Source organism: Empidonax traillii, unplaced genomic scaffold (assembly GCF_003031625.1).
Source record: "Empidonax traillii isolate 1590-97213 ecotype Southwest subspecies unplaced genomic scaffold, ASM303162v1 scaffold524:size468641, whole genome shotgun sequence".
In the NCBI taxonomy this organism is placed as follows: domain Eukaryota; kingdom Metazoa; phylum Chordata; class Aves; order Passeriformes; family Tyrannidae; genus Empidonax; species Empidonax traillii.
The window spans coordinates 271,249-291,675 of NW_020955717.1; the positions used below are offsets into that span (position 1 = coordinate 271,249).

At 35.1% G+C, this 20,427-nt stretch overlaps 1 protein-coding gene across 15 annotated transcripts in view; it reads right to left on the reverse strand.

Annotated features, from left to right (window-relative positions):
- CADPS2 (calcium dependent secretion activator 2) overlaps nt 1-20,427 on the reverse strand; it is a 292,864-nt gene that overhangs the window by 107,551 nt on the left and 164,886 nt on the right. For all 15 annotated transcript variants that reach the window (XM_027897001.1, XM_027896994.1, XM_027896999.1 and 12 more), the window contains exon 9: nt 3,438-3,504. In XM_027897001.1, the coding sequence (XP_027752802.1) occupies nt 3,438-3,504 (67 nt within the window). The remainder of the gene's footprint in view (nt 1-3,437; nt 3,505-20,427) is intronic.

Below are 20,427 nucleotides of genomic sequence, written 5' to 3' on the forward strand. Positions count from 1 at the left end.
GTAAGAAGTGAGCAGAAGACCACGTGAATCTCTGAATGCTTGAAACTTAGAGAGACTGAATGTATATGAACCTCTGAAACTCCCATCTCCAAGGACTGTAGGATACCCAGGCAACAGACTTGTTTTGAACTACAATATTATTTCTTAGATCTGTAAAATTTATGAATAGCAAGGACTCATCTGATAGATGATGGACCATCTTTATTTTGGCTGCTGACTGCTCAGCTAATTGTTATCTAGAGTTACTTCTTAGGCTACAACTTCAGGAATGATTTTTTTTGAAGTAAAATTTGGACAGCTTCATTCATGTATTTGCTGATGCTGTACCTTTATTCTCTGTAAAAGATTGACGCTTTTTGAAAATAAGAATGGAATATGGGATTATTATATGCCTAATGTTCCAAAAATATTTCATTATTTTAATTATTGGCGCTTTTTTCAAACAGGACTGTGCTGTGTTATGTGTATGCAGTGCATGGTGACTGAACATCCCCTGACACAGCCTGTACAAGATGCGAGCCATCAAAAGGGAAGGTAGTAGACACTATGGAAATGCATAAGGTGTCCATTTTTTCAGGTTTCTTCAGCCCCCATATGTTTCTGAAGATAAGCTTGTGGAAGGTCTGGGCTATGTATCTTTATTTTTAACCTTACATCTATAACAAGAGAGACATCATAGTGCTATTGATTTTACTTTTTAAAATGTATTTCAAGTGCATGCTGTTATTATTAAAGAATAGTCACAATTGGTGACTTCATCTTTTTGCTGAAATAAGACATTTTAAAGTCTCTTCAACAAATAAGCAGATACAAAAATGCCAGAAAACTTTGCTGGGGGGAAAAAAAGTCTCAACAAAGTAAATAAATACAGAACTTGACTTGTTTATTTTCAATTGCAATCTCTTAAACCATTTTACCTTAACGATTATCAGTGCTTGCTATTACTTATTACAGAGAGAATCACCAGCACAATATGAAATTACACTTTTTAATGTACATCTATGACTGGGTTTAAGTGTACTATTAGTAGTTAAGGTAGCTGTAATTAGCTTTGCCTTAGAATTCAGCAAATTAGCACAAACACTTCATAGAGTACTTTTGGTACTCGCAAGTCAGGACCATGTACAACACATTCTTGCACAAAACCAGAATTGAGCCATCTTCTTGAATGGTAATCTTGACAAAAGAAAAGGCAATCCTATTCCTACAGCTGCATTTACCTGAATTTCATTATTTTACAGATGTCCAAACACCTGACTACCAGCTGTTCTACCTATTTTGTAACAAAGTGAAAAGCAACAACCTGTGCATGTATGACAGAGAGGCACAGAAATGTGAACGTGACTTATGAGCAGTGTCACTAGCGGATGTCCCCATGGGGCACAAAGACCCTGTTTAATGTGCTGGGAGGAAGTGTTACTGCAAACCTGGAGGTTGACTCTGTGGTGTCTGCTACAGGGTTTCACTGGGCAGCCCACTCCAGGAGTTCAGCAGCAAGAATTAGCCTGCGTGGTTGGTGTGTTTAGAAAAAAATTATCCATGAAACAAATGACTGACTTTTCAAACATTAGAACAAATGAAATTAAAATGACAGAAGTGAATCTGCATTCTGATTACTGGAGGAAGATATTATCAGACAGTAAATGAAGTAAAACACAGCAGGTCCAGCTGAGGCTTTTTACCAAATATGTTATGTCCCTGTCTTTTTCTGGTTTTAAATGAATAACCTTTTAGAGAAGTGACTGGATGACAAAGGATAAAAAAACAAATATAATGAAGAGGTTAAAATTTTCAGATTCTGTAACCTTCCTGTAACACTGATCTGTTCCTTCAGAAACCACTAACAACTCCTAATACGTGCAGCAATAATGAAGGCGCACATTATTCATATCACACTTCTAAAAATCAACATTATTCTTCTAATGTCACAACTGAGTTAAATTTGCAAAGTATGTATAAATCATACTGATAGCCTCTGTCTTAGAACTGAATTTCATGGCCTTCATATTTTACTACAGTAAGCTAAAAATTAATCTATAAAGGAAGACTTGTCAATATGTCAATAATATATCAATACAACAGACTGGGTCATTACTGAACGCTTATTTCACATGTATTGACTTCAGCTTATTGTCAGTGTATGTATCACAGCGGGACCACATAAATGAGCCAGAGCTGTCTACACAGTAAATATTGATTTTACATGGTATTTTTTATATAGCTTTCTTGAATTGATAGATGTTTTAAAATGAAATATATCCAAATGAAATATGACTAAATCCCATTACAGTTGGAAAATTCCTGTAATATTCTCCTCCACTATTTCAATTTCAGCATACAGAACAGAAGATAGTTAAAATTAACTTGACTGTAATAAACTGGTCTCCCGGATGATGGTTCTATATCGCACTCACATAAAGACTATGTGTCTCTTGGGTGAAAAATTTGAAAACCAGATGACACCTGTGTCTTAGAGGAAAAAAAAGTTCTTTCTTTTTGTGAGAGGGGTGATAAGTGAGATGAGTGTTAAAGTAAAGCATGAAGGACAGGGGAACATTTTTTTTGTCTCTAACAGGCTTTTTTTTTGTCTCTAACTTTAAATAATTTTCTCTTCACATCCATGCCTTATATAGAGATCTTCCCAACACTGGCAAATATTAATAGTAACAAAAAGTCCTCATCTCTTCACAAAGGATCTTAGTAAAATCAGAACCCAAATGACTTCTGTAGACTTTCCAATGTTTTTAACCTTATAAGCATTACGCACTGATTATCAATATGTAAGCCAATTCCCACTGAAGCCAGCAAAACCACCATACTGACATCAAGCTCAGCAAGAATAATATGCAAGTACTCTTGGGTTTTAACTTTAACAAAGAATTTTTTCAGTAATTTTCTTTTACATCCTTACAATTTTCATCATTTAAGAGTATGAGAAGACCAAGTGAGTGTGATTGACAGAGTGATAAAGGAATCAAGCTTTCCGCAAAGTAGTTTAAGAAGGTTTAGTTCTTAAAAAAAAGCCTTATTAACATGCTTTGTATGATATTTATGGAGACTCATATTTTAAGAGTTTTCTGTTAATAAAACAAAGGACGCAGAAGAGTATTCCCTGTACTTAAATTAATTAAACAGTAAGTACAATACTTTTTATGAAATATGGCTTTGTTTTAACTGGAGACTATTACAATATCACAGAAATATCATTCAGAAGTTTCTAGGTTTCAGTTGAAACACTGCTAAGTGTAGGGACCCATTTATATAAACTTGGTAACACTTCTGTTTACTAGGTATGTATATTACAAAAAACAACAAAAAGCTAGGAGTAGTTCTGCATACATTGCCTGAAGACACTGACTTATGAATGGCTTCAAAAATCATACATAATTTATAGCCCAAGAATTCTTTTTATTGAAATTTCATGGCAGACTACTAACCTGAACAAGAACAAAGTAGCGTTTTTTCCACCGCTTCCAAACCTTCTGTCCTAGAGCATACAAATATCTGCAAAGGAAACAATAAAGGGAGTATTTTTCCATTGATAAGAAGCATGACATTAGGAGGACCCAATACAAATTTGTGTATTAATTTGCTCTACCTACTGAGCCACTTCTTCAGTGTTGTCACATTTAAGAAGTTATTTTTTTCCTCTATCTACTCATAGCAAAGAGACATTCCTTTTCACTCTCAATAACACAAAAAACCAGAAACCAATGACCTCATATTTGGGAAGACTAACCACTTATATTTCCCCAATTGTGTCTGAAAAATAGAAAAAATGGCTTTTGACTACAAAGATATACAGAATGTTAGAAAAGTTAAACTCCCCAACATCTTTTATCCTGTTTGGTTTCTACAGATTTGCTGGTGTTTATTTAGTCTGTGAGAAGTCAGCCACAGTGTCAGTTTGGTAAAATGCTCACATAACACAATGTCAGCAGACACACAGGATTAAATTTTTTTTCCAGAGTAAACTAGAATCTAATTTCCTAAACAGAAGCACTTCACTATAAAGACTCTTAGATTACAACTACTCCTTGTCACCTTGGCAATTTCCAGGCTTTGAATCAGATCATGTAATGAGGAGTATCAACCAGTGAGATGAGAAAACCACGATGCTGATACTCTTTTGTGGTAGAGGGAGCACACTCATTACCCAAGAAATTGCAGCAAGTTTTTCTGGCATTATAGTGACTTTTTTTTCTGTCACTGTGATCACATTGCACTGTTGTTAACAAAGACAGCAAGAAGAAAAGGATGGGCTGTGGGCTTGTAAGCAAGAGCCTATGAGTGGTAAGGATCTGATGCTTAACACCTGACAGGAGAGCAAAATATTTACTCAAGAGCTGTCCCTTCTGGCTGGCCAAATTCTGTCAAGGACATCTAATACAAAAAGGTTGTTCAGACCAATGAATTCCAGCTTCACAGGGCACTCTACAGGAGATGCTGGCAAATATATTATGAAGAAATAACGACTAGGATGGGAAATGGTTGGATGACTGACAGATGAACAGGTGCCTCTCTGGTAAGAGGATAGGGTCTGCTGCCCTCTGTTTTCTGATCACTTCTGTGGCTTTGCTGACCGATAAGTTTGTAATTCAGTCAAAAAACAGAGCAACGAACCAACATCTTATGTGAAATGGGCAAACAAGATACACCTGTCCTAGGTGTACACTCAAGCCCATTCTTTCCCACATTAATTATCACAAAGGACAAAGTTGTGTCTAAAATGAATGTTCAGCATAATGCTTATTAACCAGGATGGTTTGTCAGATTAAGTAGTGATTCCCTTATTATTATTATGACACCAATGTTAGCCCTTCTTCAGCTCCTGTTATACCTGGGCTGAAGCTCTGCCTCACTTGGTTACTCTGCTTTTTATTTGTATGAGGGAGAAAAAATTGGCTTTGTGTACACAATTACCAGATTTCATGTTCTAACAGGAAAATGTCAGAAAATGAGCAACCCAAACTTAGAAACACCAAGTTAATTATTTTTAAGAATTAGTAGTGTTAATGTTTTCTTTTTTCGTTAATTCCTTTTTCAATTTAATTCTATTCAGAGACTGGTATAGAAAGGTGCTTTTAAAATAAGAAGTCTTAAAAGAACATTTGCCATAGAGAAAGGTGGGCTGCTTTTTAAATTACTTTTCATGTAAAATATACCACATACAGGCAGAACTAACACAAGACACAGTAAATTCAAAAATAAAAAAAAAAAAGGAAAGCATACAAAAAGAAATTAAATAGCAATGTGCACTTTTATTCCTCCTATAAATTACTCCAACTAAAGTGTTAAGTAAGAGTCTCCTTGGGAAATAAAGGAGTAGAACATTAACTATCCAACTTTAAAATCTGCGGGTCTTACATAAGACTAAGTAACAAAGGAAAATAGGATTCATGACACAAAGCTGGGATTTAGTATTGAAATGCAAAATTTTATGTTGTCTGGTTTTACAAATCACTATAAACACGCAGTTATAATCTTATGTTATTAGTCCCTCCTCCAGCTCGATGTTTAAAGGTGACAGTTTTTTTCTAAAGTGGAAAGTTTCAGCGATTTACAGGGTGTATCTCCTGAGCTCATCTTAAATGTGCATGCTCTTGAAAAATAAAGGGATTAATTCTTACTCAAGAATCTAACATTTACACCCAGAAGGACCCAAATATCCTAGACTTCTAGAATCCTCTTTAAACTTCTTTTTATGTAGAAACTGCAGCTGATGTTTAGAACAGAAAAAAAATCTCCAATAGCCAGTTTTCAGAATTAAATGAGACTTGGGTTTCTCAACTGGAGCAGAAAATTACAAGGTTAACAGACTCAGAAATTAACTAAGTCCTAGAGCTAAGCTAAGAAATGTTTTATTTTTAAGATGGGGAATTGCATCATTTTTCACGAGTCTCAGTTGAAGAATGTTTTTATTTTTAATATGGGGAATTGCATTATTTTTTATGAGTCTCAGGTAAATGTCAGTACCACAAACCAGAACAGACCCTCAAGTCATGAACTCACACAACTGCAGCCTGCTGTTTCTCTACCCATTTGTGTAGCTGCATTCACCTATCAGACCTATCATCCAAAAAAACGTGCACAAGATGCACAGCGTCAATTGTTCAGACTATTTTAAGCAGCAACAAGAAACACAGAACAGCCATTCATTCAAACACTTTACCTTTCTTTAGGTGAAATATTATGTGCAATACAAAAAAGAAACTGGTATTCAGAAGAAGCCAATTCCATACTTCCAAACATTAACTACACCATTTGCTTCAATTTTTCTCACTCTAATTTGGGTTCCAAAGTTGGGATCATGTAAAATAATTCTTGAATTATTACAATTCAGCCATACATATGGAAGGAAGACACTAAAATACTTCCCCTGTATCTGAACACTACAATAGTAATTGCTTAGATTTATTTCGACTTCTCTGTAAGGTCATGTTTTGAGAATGTTTAATAAATAGACTGACAAGAAGCTAGGAAAGATGTACTTCGAAACAGATACAGATGGCTGCCTTTTATTCTGTAAAAATACACTAATATGATAAATGGGATATGTACACATAATTTCTGTATCTGTACATATGCACATTAGAAAGAATATTTATAGTTAGTATGTACATTTGTGGATGCCTTCTTCAGTGATTTGATATTACTTGCATAATTTCCAGTAACTTAAGACTAATACATCTGCTTTTCTACAGCTCATAGAAAACTGGACCTTGATCAAACATGTTTTAATTTGTGTGACCCCTGTTACTACCGTTTTGTAGTAATATGAAAATGCAACCAAATGCACAAACCATGCAATCACTTTTCTGAGACTTTTTCTCTTAAAAACAGTTCTGCAATCTTCTTTTATTCAACATTATTTAATACTGTTTTTCTTTTCTTCACTCACTCCCAAATAAAAAAATTAAAAATTGGATTTTGTATGAAGCCAGTGATTCACAATTATACTTTACAATGCTTATAATATGGTACCAAAAAACCCATTTAATACTTAATTTTCCTGGAAAACAAGTAAAAAACCAAGAAATTACTTTTCCACTACAAAACACAGAAAGACCTGGATACAAGCATTTTATATATCATCTCATCTCAGTCAATACAATTTTCTTCTCCAGAAATAGAACAAACAAAATGAGCACCCATTTTTTTAAAAAAGTCTGGGCATCACTAATATTGTAAATATATAAAGGTTGAATAGCTTTCAAAGTACATTTCCTTGTGCTACCAAAATGAAAAACCACACTGCTAAATATTATAGTTCTGTTTCAATTATGTGATGGCATACACAGGAAAGAAGATGGCAGCTTATTTGCTCTAAGTCCTCACCTCACTGCAAGACTGCAGAGTTCTACTTTTTGATGAAAAAAAAAAAGCACTAATGAGTAGCCGAAAAACATAATTGTGTGTGGAATACTGGAGCTATTCATTGATGGAGAAATGAGAATGGACTCATTACTTCTACAGAGATCATTTTTAGACCAGCCTTTTTATTCTAAGGAATGAAGCAATCTATCTACATCTTGAATGATAAATTCTCTACTTGTAAAAGGCTTCATTTATCACAAACAATGAAAAAAATACAGAAAGAAAAATCAATACATGTAGCAGTTTAGTCCAGTAAAGGTCTTTCTTAAAGAGAAACCTCAGTCAAGGTTGAAAGAGCAATTAATGCAGTCTCAAAAATCTGGGCCACTCTGATAGAGTTCGGTTAACATGTGGCAGAAGTAATCATCCACTTGTGAAAATGATTTTCAGTTCATTCTCAAACACCTTTCAGACACTCATGATCCCATTTAACTGACAACAATATAGGCTATCCGTGGGCATCATTGCATTCGCTGAGAGAGCCAATGGAGACCAAATGCCCACAGGCACTTTCAGTCATCCCTGCGCCTTGCATAAAAGGAATCTTCCTTGCACTGCATTCCTTCTTTTATTTAACCCCGAAAGATTAAGAAATTTTTTTGTCTTCAGTTGAGGACAAGAGAGAAAACTGATTCAAGACAACAATATGACCTGGGTCATAAGAAACCTAGCTGTAAACATTCTCAGATTCATTTTAGTACTTTCTGTGCTCTTGAGAAAGAGAACTAAATAAGCCTTCAACAGATGGAATGAAAAAAAATCAGCCTAAACTACTGTAATTACGCCTGCTAAGGATAAAGAAATGTTGAAGAATGTCAAGTAATACAAACATCACAGCCACAGAAAACAGTTCCATTTATTCCAATTAGCAAGATACGAACAGGAAAATGTGTGGCTTTTTTCCTGCTAAACAACTTTTCACTTACAGTATCAGATATCCCTAGATTCTTTAACAGTGATATCTTACTACACTCCAGAGTGCTTCAACATTTGTGAATATGCATGCCAGTACTTATGGAACCTGTGAAGTAACTACAATGGCAACTTGAGAATTATTAATCCAATTTATGTCATATCATGAAACCTATTTGGTATGTAAAGTGTAAGTGTTTAACAAGACAGAAGAACATCCTTTAGCCTCGAGAGAATTCCAGGCAACAAAAGAACTAAATCCTTTAGATGCAACATAAATGTAGAAAGCACTCTAATTCTAATGTAATCTAATTGCAATGTAAATAGATAATGCAGCACAACTGCAAAACAGCTGGTGCTGAAGAGCAGACATCCACCCTCTGCTTTTTGATGCAGCTTACTTTGGACTAGCTCTAGTCTCAAACCATGGACAAAACAGCTACCAGTGGTTTGCAGCATATATGGGTACATCCCTGGAGCTCAACTCCTGGTGAAATTTTATCTAAAAAGATAATAGTCTGTGAACAGAAAAGCCTGGTAAGCAGGAACAACTAAGAGATTGCTTTTCAAAGTGAAAATCTGAATTTAAATGCTGATGTTGATTTAGCACAAAAAGTTTCAATGTCACTGCTCTCCCCTGACTGTCCACTTTAGCTGTGGAAACTGTTCTTTACACTGACAGATCTTAGATAACTCAGAAGCATCTGAGCACCCAGAAGTAGTCAGGTATCCAGCCAGATATCTCCATGTTACTGGAAGCACATGACACTGCAATTACATAGAAAAACATGGAAACACTGATGACTATTTTTTCAGTCGGTGAGTGATATTTGTGATCTAGAAAGTCTAAATGAAGGACCTGATAGTTTGAAAGATTTACTTTTGTTTCTAGGTCATACACATCCGCTCATGGAAACAATAAAAAGGCGTTGAAAACTTTGGTGAGGGAGGCCAGTGAAAGCATGTACTCTTTTAGTAGTGAAAATTGGTTTTGATTATCTCTGGGTGGTTATGTATTTCATGTATTTCTTTTCACTGGTACTTTTGAACTGATATAATTTTAATTTCATAAAGAATACAGACCTCAGCAGAGCTAACTTTTTTGTAATATAACATATGAAAGGAGATGCATACATTTTTCATCCTGAAGATTGTAAATTCTAAGTATTTTCATAACATTTGTTGTCATCATCATGAATAGGTATTTTAAAGTACTTATGAATTAGCCTAAAGGGATATGTCTGATCTAGCAAAGGCATAAGAAGGTATGTTACATCTGGTACCCCTATTTGTGATTTGAAAAGAAGCACAAAAATTATGATATTGAATCAATCTAGCACCTTCCTTTAATTTATGCACACAGAATATGTTTATTCAGAATGTTATGATGTTTTAAAACTAATATTTAAAATCCTCGAGAGCTGAATTTTTAAAAAAATCCCTAAAATAATTCAATTAAAAACACTATTTAAAAACATCACCAAAGATTTGAAACAAATCAGTTTACCAAGTCCTCACTTACATAGCATTGTTCCCTTAATAGGAACATTGCTTGACACTTGAGGAGTGCTTTATAAACCAAGCAATTACTCCTCAAAACATGTCCAGTGCAGGAGGTTAGCATTACCACATTAACTTCTGTGGGAGAGAAACCAAAGTGGAAAAGAGCAAGACTTGAGGTCCTAGTGCACCAGAAAAAACACCCAGGAAAGCCTCACAACAGCCCTTATCTTCCAGACACTGGAAAATGCATTTTAGGAGCCTGTAAAGTTGATCAGTCTTTTAACTCTGTGTGTCAAAACATGCAACTCATTTATGAATTAAAAAAAAGAGAAAAGAAATTGTTTCAAAGGGAAGCAGCAAATTAAATATGTTTGTCTTTGCAATCCACTATGCCACTTTCAGTGAATATTTTTCCCCTGCACCTTGTATGGATCCAAACAGCTTGTGGTATATTTCATCTCCAGAACTTTGCAGATTACCCTTTGGAAGTACTCTTCTCTTTCCATGGGCTCTACCACATCCTTACAGTGCAAAGACTCCAAATTTAGCCACTGTAATTAGTTGCCTGAAAAAATATATGAAGGAGGTTTTCTGTAGCTAGGTATCATGAAAAGTTGATAATGTGACATTCATGGAAAATTTTTGCCATCTGACAGAAGTACTCATTCTAAAGAGTATTCACAATTAAGAATAGTAAATTTTAGTTTGTTCTTTTCAACCAACGCTATGAGGTAAAACTTCTGTGGATGCAATGACAATGTAGCTGATAACAAACTACATTGACTGTAAAGATCTCAAAATGTTTGGCACACTTGACAGAAAACAATTCCTTTTAGCTCTGCTATTACAGAGCCATCCAGAATGAAAAGTGCTAGAGCAAAAGCCGAGAAAATGCAGTTACCTTCCTGGAATTCATATACAGTCTCCCCCTGATGAAGAAAGACAAATTTTTTTATTGGGAACTATGTTATTTTCTTCTGGTTGAAAATTTTGACACTTCATGCACTGAAAGACTCTCTTTTAATCTAGCAGACTTAGTGTAAACATTGGAACCTATGAATACCACTTCTCTTTCTATCCAACATACAGAAGCAGAAAAACATAATGCTGCCTGCATATCAGTGGTGTGGACTGTCTCCATCACATCTCTAGCACTCTTTAAGGAATGTAAGAACAGCGCCAGACATTAATTTCCACTCTCACACAGGAATGCAACTGTTATGGCTTGTTTCCATGAATGCAAATTAGTTAAATTTCATTGTGCATTTTAGGCATTCCTGGACAGTCTGAGTTAAAAAAAATATTTAATTGCATTGAATATTTGTATATGCAGAGTCATAATCTGCTCAGAAAGTCCTTGGTCTGCAAATGGGTGGAGTCTGGAAGGGTACTGAGATTACTCTTTTAAACTTTCTCAGTCATCTGCTGTTGGCCACAGTGGGAGATGTGATATCAGGTTATATGGACATTTGGTCCAAAACGGCAAGGCTAATATAACATTCTGATACGGTCATTCTGCCTCAGGAAACCGAGTGGTGCAGAACAACTGTAAGTGATCCTTTCATAAAAAGTTAGAGTAAAAAAAAAAAACTTTTATACTCCTGGCTATCTTTTGATGACAATACAAAGGTAAAAACAAGGAAGAAAGCTTTCATAGTATGACCCAGCAAATCAGTTCTCTGAAAATATCCATTTTAAAGAAGTTTTTTTATACAGAACACATATAGAATTTTAAAGATGCCAAAGAAACAAAAAGTCTTCTGACGCCATGTCACTTTATCTCTTTTGAAGAAACTTCTCTCCAAAAGAATGTGGAAGTGGCCACCCAAAAGCCAGGCCTATACCTTGTTCTCATCAGGATGTGGAGGGAAGTATGCAGTTATACAACCCCAGAAATTTCTCACATACTCATGCTATTACTGTCTCTAGGAGTTTCTTCACCTAGAAATGCTGTCTCTGTATTTATAACTTTTTGATGGATTTTGTTTCAATTAATTTCCATAATGTTTTTCTTAAACACCTTAAACTTTCAAGATCTACTCCTAGTAGCACAGTTCTACATCTCAACTACCTGTGCCTGGAAGCAGCCCTCTTTATTCACTCTGAAGCTGGCACCCACTGGTAATATTTAGCAATTGTCTTGTGGCACTAGAAGAGACAGCTTCCAGTGTACAGTAATTTGAACTAGAACCATTAAGGTGTTTGGATGTTTATCCTTGGAAATGCCACACAGAAGCAAACAATCTAAAAGTGAATTCCTCAGGGCTTACTCTAGAAAATAACAGAAATGCATCACTGAAAAATATATCCCCTTTGAGAAAGTTACTTAAGTATTCCTTCATGGAATGTAGGATTTTTAAAATGGATTAATATAATTAGGAAAAAAAATTCCTACCATGGTTTGGGTGGTGGTTAGGGGAAAAAAAAGTGCCATGCAAGAAAGATATAAGCTTGGATTTGTCAGAAGTTCTTTATTGTAACAATACGCAGAAAATAAAACATTAAAAAGCTCTGTCCCTCCTCTGGAGTTATTAAACCGGAGCTGTTATTCTACTGGAGCTGTAGAAGGACTTCAGGAATTCAGAATTTAATACCTGCGAGGGAATATCAGAGACATCTCCTGGGGTCAGCCCATTGCTGCTGCACAGGATTGCTGTGACAAGTAACTGTCTACCTAAAATTGCAATACTACAGTGATATTCAACTCTAAAATTGCTGTTACATAAAAATTAAAACAAAAAATAAATTTCTAAAATCTAAGAAAAAATAGAAGTGAGAATAATTTAGCTTCTGGAATATAATCATATTGCATCTTCTCCCTTAGTTTAACCATGCTGCCCTCCTGTGGTTGTCAGGATATGTACAATGCTGTGGCCCAGACTAAGAAAATCTAGCTCAAATTGATCCCTGCTACCTGCTTGTGACAGATTTGAAGAGGAAAGAAAATGCCACTGTGTAATCACAAAAAGTGGTTAAGTTAAACTTCGGGGAAAGGATTGTAAAACCTGTATTTCAAATAATTTTAAAATTAGTATTTTAGATAAGTAGAATGTCATATTATTCCACAAATCATGTCTCTGTGGGAGCACAGTCATACATATTAATGATACATCTATTCTCAAATTAGGGGGAGAAGACTGATTGCATAATGAGAAATTTATCTGTTGAAGTGCCAACAGAGTTGAACACATATATTAGAAAGATTATTCAACAACTCAAAAAGCATAGAAATTATTTACAAAAGTATCTATATTTGGTAAACCAAAAAAGTGCTATTAGTTAAAGTGTAATCTTTTTTTTGCCTGATACAGAGATACCAAATACATCTTGAGAAATTAGTGACTAACAAATACATTACATCTTTAAAGAAAAATATTAAAAATGGTGTGGCATAGAAGAATCTAAATTAAGGAGAGGTCTATAATCAATTATTCAAAGAAATTATCTCATGCAGAAAAAAAAACCTTTTTTGATAATTACATTTCCATAAAGTCTCTGTTCTCATAAGCTTTGTTACTAATTAACCAGAAGTTAATATTATGCACTAAAATGTTTATTTAACTTGAGCTCATCTATAGTCAGAGTTGTCAGCTTTGTTAACTCATTGCTTTAAAACAGACCAGTACAGAACAGATCCCAAAACCACCAAAGTACAACAGTTGGAGTGACACAGCACTGCTGATTTTCTTCCAGACTAAATTTGTAAATGGTCAAATTATGCTTAAAGTCTTAATGATAACATTTTAAAATACACTTTTCTTTCTGAAGAAAGACTAAAATTTTAAAAGCTACAAAAGGTAGTGTTATTTTCTGATGCTAAAATATAGCATTGAGAAGTAAACACTTTTTCTTTAGAATCTTTTTTGTCTTTAACTCAGAAACAAAAATGAAAAGTGAAATGCTAAATTTTAAATCAAGTCACTCTGTCAAAAAATATTTTATATATTGTTGAAAAGACTTTGAAACAAATAATAAGTCTCAGAATTCAAAAAAAATGTAAGAAGTTCTTTTGGACAAGAAAGACAAGATATTTAGTACAGTCACATGCCATTTTGTGCTAATTAGTGAAGTTGCTAACATGGCATATCAATAAAAACCCAACTGATCTAAGTAGCAGGACTAATTAAATGAAGTAAGGTAATTAAAAGCTTCTCAATATACAATAAAAAATTACGGCTGAAAGTGTTCCATAATGTTGTCTTTTTGGTTTCCTATTATCTGCTTTTCTGCTGAGTTTTAATCAGCGTATCTATATGCATAAAAGGTAGTGTCCAGATGTTAATGTGTTGGTGGCAGGAATCAGGTGTTCAATTAAAATATATTGAGAGTGCAAGAAAAAAACCTCAAGCCTTCCATTAAGGAGAATACATACAGCTCAATTAAAAATGAATGTAGCATTTGTGATTAAGTTGAACAATCACATTCTATAATGGCAATAAAATTTTATATTTTATGATTATTAATTTAATCATACAATTCTAATCTAAGGATCAGTTATTTTCTGTTTACAAGTGGATCCATTGCTTCTCAACATAGAAAATAATGGTAAAGCTGCATTTACACAAAATGTTGATTCCTCTCCTCTGAAGCTTTTCCATTTTCACAAACAGTGAATTAAAAAAAGCAACTGCAATATCTTTAACATTTTTAGGGGTTGTAGCCTAGCATGTGTTCTCAGCTACAGGCAATAGTTTTAATATTTCATATCAGTCCCAGTTGTGTTGCTTGCATAATACCTCCAATTTCATTTGGATGCGTTCATTACTCAGAATATGTTTCCAAATGGCTTGACTGAAAGATTTGTAAAATGACATCCTATGCCCATGTCATGTGGTATTGGTTCCTGGCCTATTGCACTTAATCTAAAAGGAATCATTCTGCAGTCTAAGTCTTCAGACCCTTCCTTCAGATCTTAGTTTGCTCTTCAAAGCCAAGACTTACAACAAGATGAAAAAGGCTAAAGAAGCTACAAACATTCAGTTTTAGAAAAGAGGCTGGCCATCAGCTGTCCAACTGTGAGGGGAGCACATCCTCAGGCAGACTTATCCCCATCAGCACTACAACAACCAGAGCCAAGTTTCTTATTCTCTTCTACTTGGTCTATATGATATGGTGCATTCCACTTAAGACTGAACTTCAAAGGATCTCAAAATTTAAATCAGCAGTTAAAACCGCAATTGCAGGAACACATAATAAAAATAGTAACTTCTGAGCCACTGATTTACTGAACAAGGGTAACTAGTTGTGTACTTAGGATTATGTACACTTCTCTCATGAGAACCACAACAATTTTCATCTTTGGAATAAACTCTGAAGAAAAGCAGATGGTAATTTTGGGTTGGGAATCCTATAACATTATGTGGTAAGAAAGGGGAAGCTGGTCTGACCCCGATGGAGACTTAGTGGTGGAACTCAAACCTACACCTACCAGAACACTTTCCCTGCCAATTTGTCCTCAGTTCACTCTATGCAGGTACCAGCATGAAGGATAATCTTAGAGGTCTCTTCTGTCTGTTGGTCCAAAGAAAAATCATGTACAGCATTTAACATGCCTGCGTTTTTTGTGAATGTGGAATACTGTGTCCAGCTCTGGAGTCGCCAGCATAAGGGTATGGACCTGCTGGAGCGAGTCCAGAGGAGGGCCAAAAAGATGCTCAGAGATCTGGAGCAGCTCTCCTATGACAACAGGCTGAGAGAGTTGGGGTTGTTCAGCCTGGAGAAAAGAAGGCTTTGAGAAGACCTTAGAGCAGCGTTCCAGAACCTAGAAGAAACCTAAAAGATAGCTGGGGAAGGAGATTTTACAAGGGTATATAACGATAGAACAAGAGGCAATGGCTTTAAGCTAAAGGAGGGTAGGTTTAGAGTAGACATTAGGAAGAAATTCTTCACTGTGAGGATGGTGAGACACTGGAACAGGTTGCCTAGAGAAGCCATGGATGCCCCATTCTTTGCAGTGTGCAAGGCCAGGTTGAATGGGGCTTTGAGCAACCTGGTGTTCCTGTCAGGGTCCCTTGCAAGTCAAACCATTCTATGATTCTATGATTCAATGATTCACTTACCTGCTCTCTTTTATCCTTTACACATAAGGTGAAAAAACCCCAAACCTCACAGACTACAAAAAGCAATACTACAACGCTGAACAAGCAAAAGGTTAATTTAGGACGGGATTAAATTAAAACAAGTTTGTGACAGTAAGCATGCAGAAAAGACTATTTGTAGTGCAGGGTGAACTCTACAGGTTTTATGTAAAGAAAAAGACAAAGCGAGCCAATTCCGTATGAAAGCATCACCAGATGATGACAGTGCGGAAACTGCCAGCCTGCCAAAGTGATACCTATTTGAGGATGTGAGATGTACTCAAGGACCCTGACAAAACAGTACAGCATTGAACTGCTAACACAATTGTGTTGACATTTAACAGGACATGGACTAATTAAAGGGAGTTGGCTGTGACAAACATACTATTTGAGCAAAGCAAGAGTAGTGCAGGGCCATGAGGACTGTGCTATAATGTTGAAATAAATGCAACACTGCAATAACTGAAATTATACTACTGTGGAGGAAAAAACCCAAAACCACTTAATTGAACTTTTAAAAATTTACCTTTGCTTTTACACGCAATATTGTGTTAGAACTATTTTTGCTCATACAGAATAGTGTATTATGAGTTGAAATCCACCCTCAGACCAAGGGACACATAGGAAGAATTAGATTGGTTGCATACTATTAGTATTTAAAATTAATTTTTCCGTCATAACTACCTTTGATTTTGCAACTGCTTATATTCTAAAAGACAAAAAATAGGTGAATTTTACCTTCCTACAAGTAACAGATGGATACAATAAGACACAGAAGGACATAAGGTAGGTGGCATGCCCCCATCCTTGCAGCTAATAGTACTGGCAGGGTCTGTATAGAAATAATGCCAGGCCAAGACAGTCCATACGCAATGTCAATGTATGTCAGATGAAAATAACTCTCTCTTAAATTCACAGATTAGCCTATGGTATCAAGAAACAAGTCAGATCATTTGACAAAAGTCTACTAAGTAAAATGCATTTTCACCTACGTGATATGTGTGCTATGCTCATTTGTAGTGGAGTAAAGCAACATAAAAAACATCTAAAATAATTAATTTAATGATGCTTGGTCCTGCACTCTGGGAAAATAAAAATATTACTTAGGTGACTATGTACAATAATAATGTTATTATGAATATCACAAGCAGTTACATCTTCATTACTACCAACTCATGCATATAAGGGAAGTTTCTAGACAACTTTTAAAAAGAACTTAGATGTCAAAAAGTTAAAAAGTTTAGTATGAAATAAATAAACTTATAGTACAAAAAAAACAAATACAGTCTAGCATATATAATACTTGCATGCACTTTCATCCCAATGATACTGTCAGCATATTTGGGTGCATTTACAGAGTAGCAAACTTAAGGAAAATTAAAATTCAGATTTTGTTATGAATGATACTTTTGCAAAGCTATGGGCAAAATGTAATAGTAACATAAAGAAATTTAGGCAGAAAAAAGTCAACTTGAAATTTCCAGTGACCAGAATCTCCTCAGTTATGCTGTAGAGTTACTGGGAACTTCCCAATACTCTGAACTTATTATTATAAATTTCAGAACACTTCTGATGTGATAAATTTATTCATCATTTATTGTATTAATAGTAAGCAGCTTACTCTATGCTTTCATTTTAGTAAGACAAATGGTGCATAAGAAAAAAAAAAACCTGCCTATATTTCACTTCATGTACATGAAACTACTCTTCCCTGTGAGGACCTAGTAAGACACACATTTTGCTACATCATGACAACATTTATATTTTTAATACTACCTTCAATCCACACAGGCTTGACTGGTCAGCCCATCTATTTATTCTTCTTAGTCAATAGGAAGAAGACTTACATGCAAATGAAACTCACACCAAACTTATTAGATACTGTTTGAGAAGAAAAAGCAGTTGCAAATCACAGGATTTTCTCCACTCTTCCCTTACAATTTCATGAACTTAAGGCCTATTTTCAGTAAAATATTAGTCCATCATCTCACCAATAACTAAATTACCACCAGATTTGTTATTTTAATTAAAATATAGAAAATTTTTTTCACATTAATAGCCTTCTGAAGTTTTGACTTGAGTATTTCCAATAACAGGCAAGACTCTGTTTAGATTGTATTCTTTATATTTTTTTAAAAATTCAATAAAGCCAATACTTACAAGCACAATTGTAAGATTTCACACAACAACATGTATTTCATGTATTTTCAGGACTGAACCCTGACTTGAACCCTTGACATGGACATCAATGGAAGCTGTTGCCCAGTTTTGCATAACTACTTTCAGGTACTTTAATGAAGTACCTAAAGAAAAAAGGGTTTATCTATATTGTTAACTTAGTCTGAGTAAGGAGTGTGCTTTTGAAGAAAATCTCTTCATTGTCCCCCAGTTGCAGCACTGGGTTCACACTGCAGAATTGTATCGCAGCACGTGAACCAGATTCCTCTTGAGTTAAATGAAATCAGGTACTGCGCTCAGCTAGTGCACCCCACATATTCCAGCCATTAAAGGGTTGGAAGTCTAGGACAAGACCTGACAGAGATGGAACTAAATCCCCAGAAAAGCATCTGAGGTGGTTATTAGGTCCTCCACAATCACTGAGCCACTTTACAGATCTGTTTGGGCACACTTCACACTTGGCTCCCTTTGTAGTCAAGGAGACACATGCCAAACACAGTTCAGGTCTTCCAAACTACCAACTCTCTCTATTGGGTAGCATAATTTTGGTAGCCATCAGTGGCTAAAAATCCTTCACAGGTACCTCAGACAACTCCAGGTTACATTCACTTTGAACCATTCATACTTCAATTCTTTTTTCTCCATGACAGGGTTATCACATGCAATCTGCCATCTTGGTACAGGGCTTAATTTCCTTCTACTGCTGCAACAAGTGGCTGCTGCTAGAAGGTACTCAGTTGATGAGGCTCTCTCTCACAGTGATACTGCATTCAAATTTTCTCAAGTAGAACAGCCACATAAACTATGCGGACAAGTCCTCAGTGATGCTGCAGCACAGCTCATCACCATCTTTATGGGCCTGGAAGTGATCTGTTCTCTAACATGATTCACTGAGAATTGTTGCCAAGGGTTTTTTCACTTCTTTTTTATCTCACACATGCATACAAAGACCAGGAAGTTGAGAGGAAGAGAGTTTTAAAGTTGAGAATTGCAGACAAAAATTTGATAGTATAGATCAGAAAAGTCTACCTAGCTGTTCTATGGGTCACTGAGATGCTTATTCATATGTTCTTAGATATTACATGATAAGAAGAAAAGAACTGGCATTTACATATGAATGAAAGGCACCATTAAGGTAAACCATAAGAAATAATCCATGCTGGAAGAATAAGAGTTTAGGATGCAATGAGACTGTGACATAACTGCATTAAAAAAGGCTAAGAAGAGAACAAGGTACAAAATTCAGTGCACAGGAAACAGACAGGTACCAATATGAGCAGTGCACTCCAACTGATTATTTTGTGAGGCTGAATAAAGATTTTACCAAAGATGAACTAAAGAAGGATCTGACACGCAGTACTGATTATGGGCATTGTCTATATCTAATCAATTATGCATACTCAATCCTAGTGAAGGCAAGAAAATACTGAACAAGTGTTGTTAAAGTTATGATCTAAAGACATTACATATACAACTGAACCTCCATAATATTGCTCATCACAGAGCTGAAGAAAACACTTCAGAAGCATGTACTTTTAAAGGGAAATATAAGAAAAAGGAACACCCTCTACAAACACTCTTAATGATCTTTTAATGTGAGAGTAGAATCATAATTAAAATAAAATTTACATATTAATGATAACAGATTCTTAAATCTATTCTCAAATCTTTAAATTTGTGTTTTAAAAAGTTATGAGCAAAAACAAAGCAAACTTTTTTGTAAGAAAAATATTTTAAGTTTTACTGTCAGCCTTGACTAACCCAGGGATCTTTTTCACATGAAGTCTGTTGTGATTAAGCCAAGTGAGTTTGGATCTAAATTTATATCTCAGCTTTTACAAATATTTCAGATTAATTACTATGGAATGAATGAAGAATGACACCTTAATTAGTAATGCTTCTCTTGGCAATTAGGATTCTCTTGGCTTCTGTTAGCAATTAAAGTGGCAGTGGCATATCATTAAAGTCTTCAAAGATTCCCTGTGCCTCCTCAGAAGCAATTACTGTGGGAAGCACTGAAAATCAGGCTCATAGCTATAATCTGTTCTCTAAGGATCTAGCAGCAGGATAAACACTTTTGCTTCTTCCATAGTAATTTTGCATTAACCCATTATCATTATCCAATCAATCATTAATGTAATTTTAATCTGTCATTTTTCATGAAGTTCAATTTAATTTTGAAAAAGTAACTGATTATAGTCAATTGATTTTGCAAAAGTGTACAATAGTGAAATCATTTAAATGAAGACAGTTAACACATTAGCACTTTTCTTCATGGCAAAATGCTAGCATTCTTTTAGCACAGTGAAATATTAGCATTTAGCACAAATAGCATAACAGAAAATACTGTTATGAGACACCTTGGAATAGTAGTTGCAAG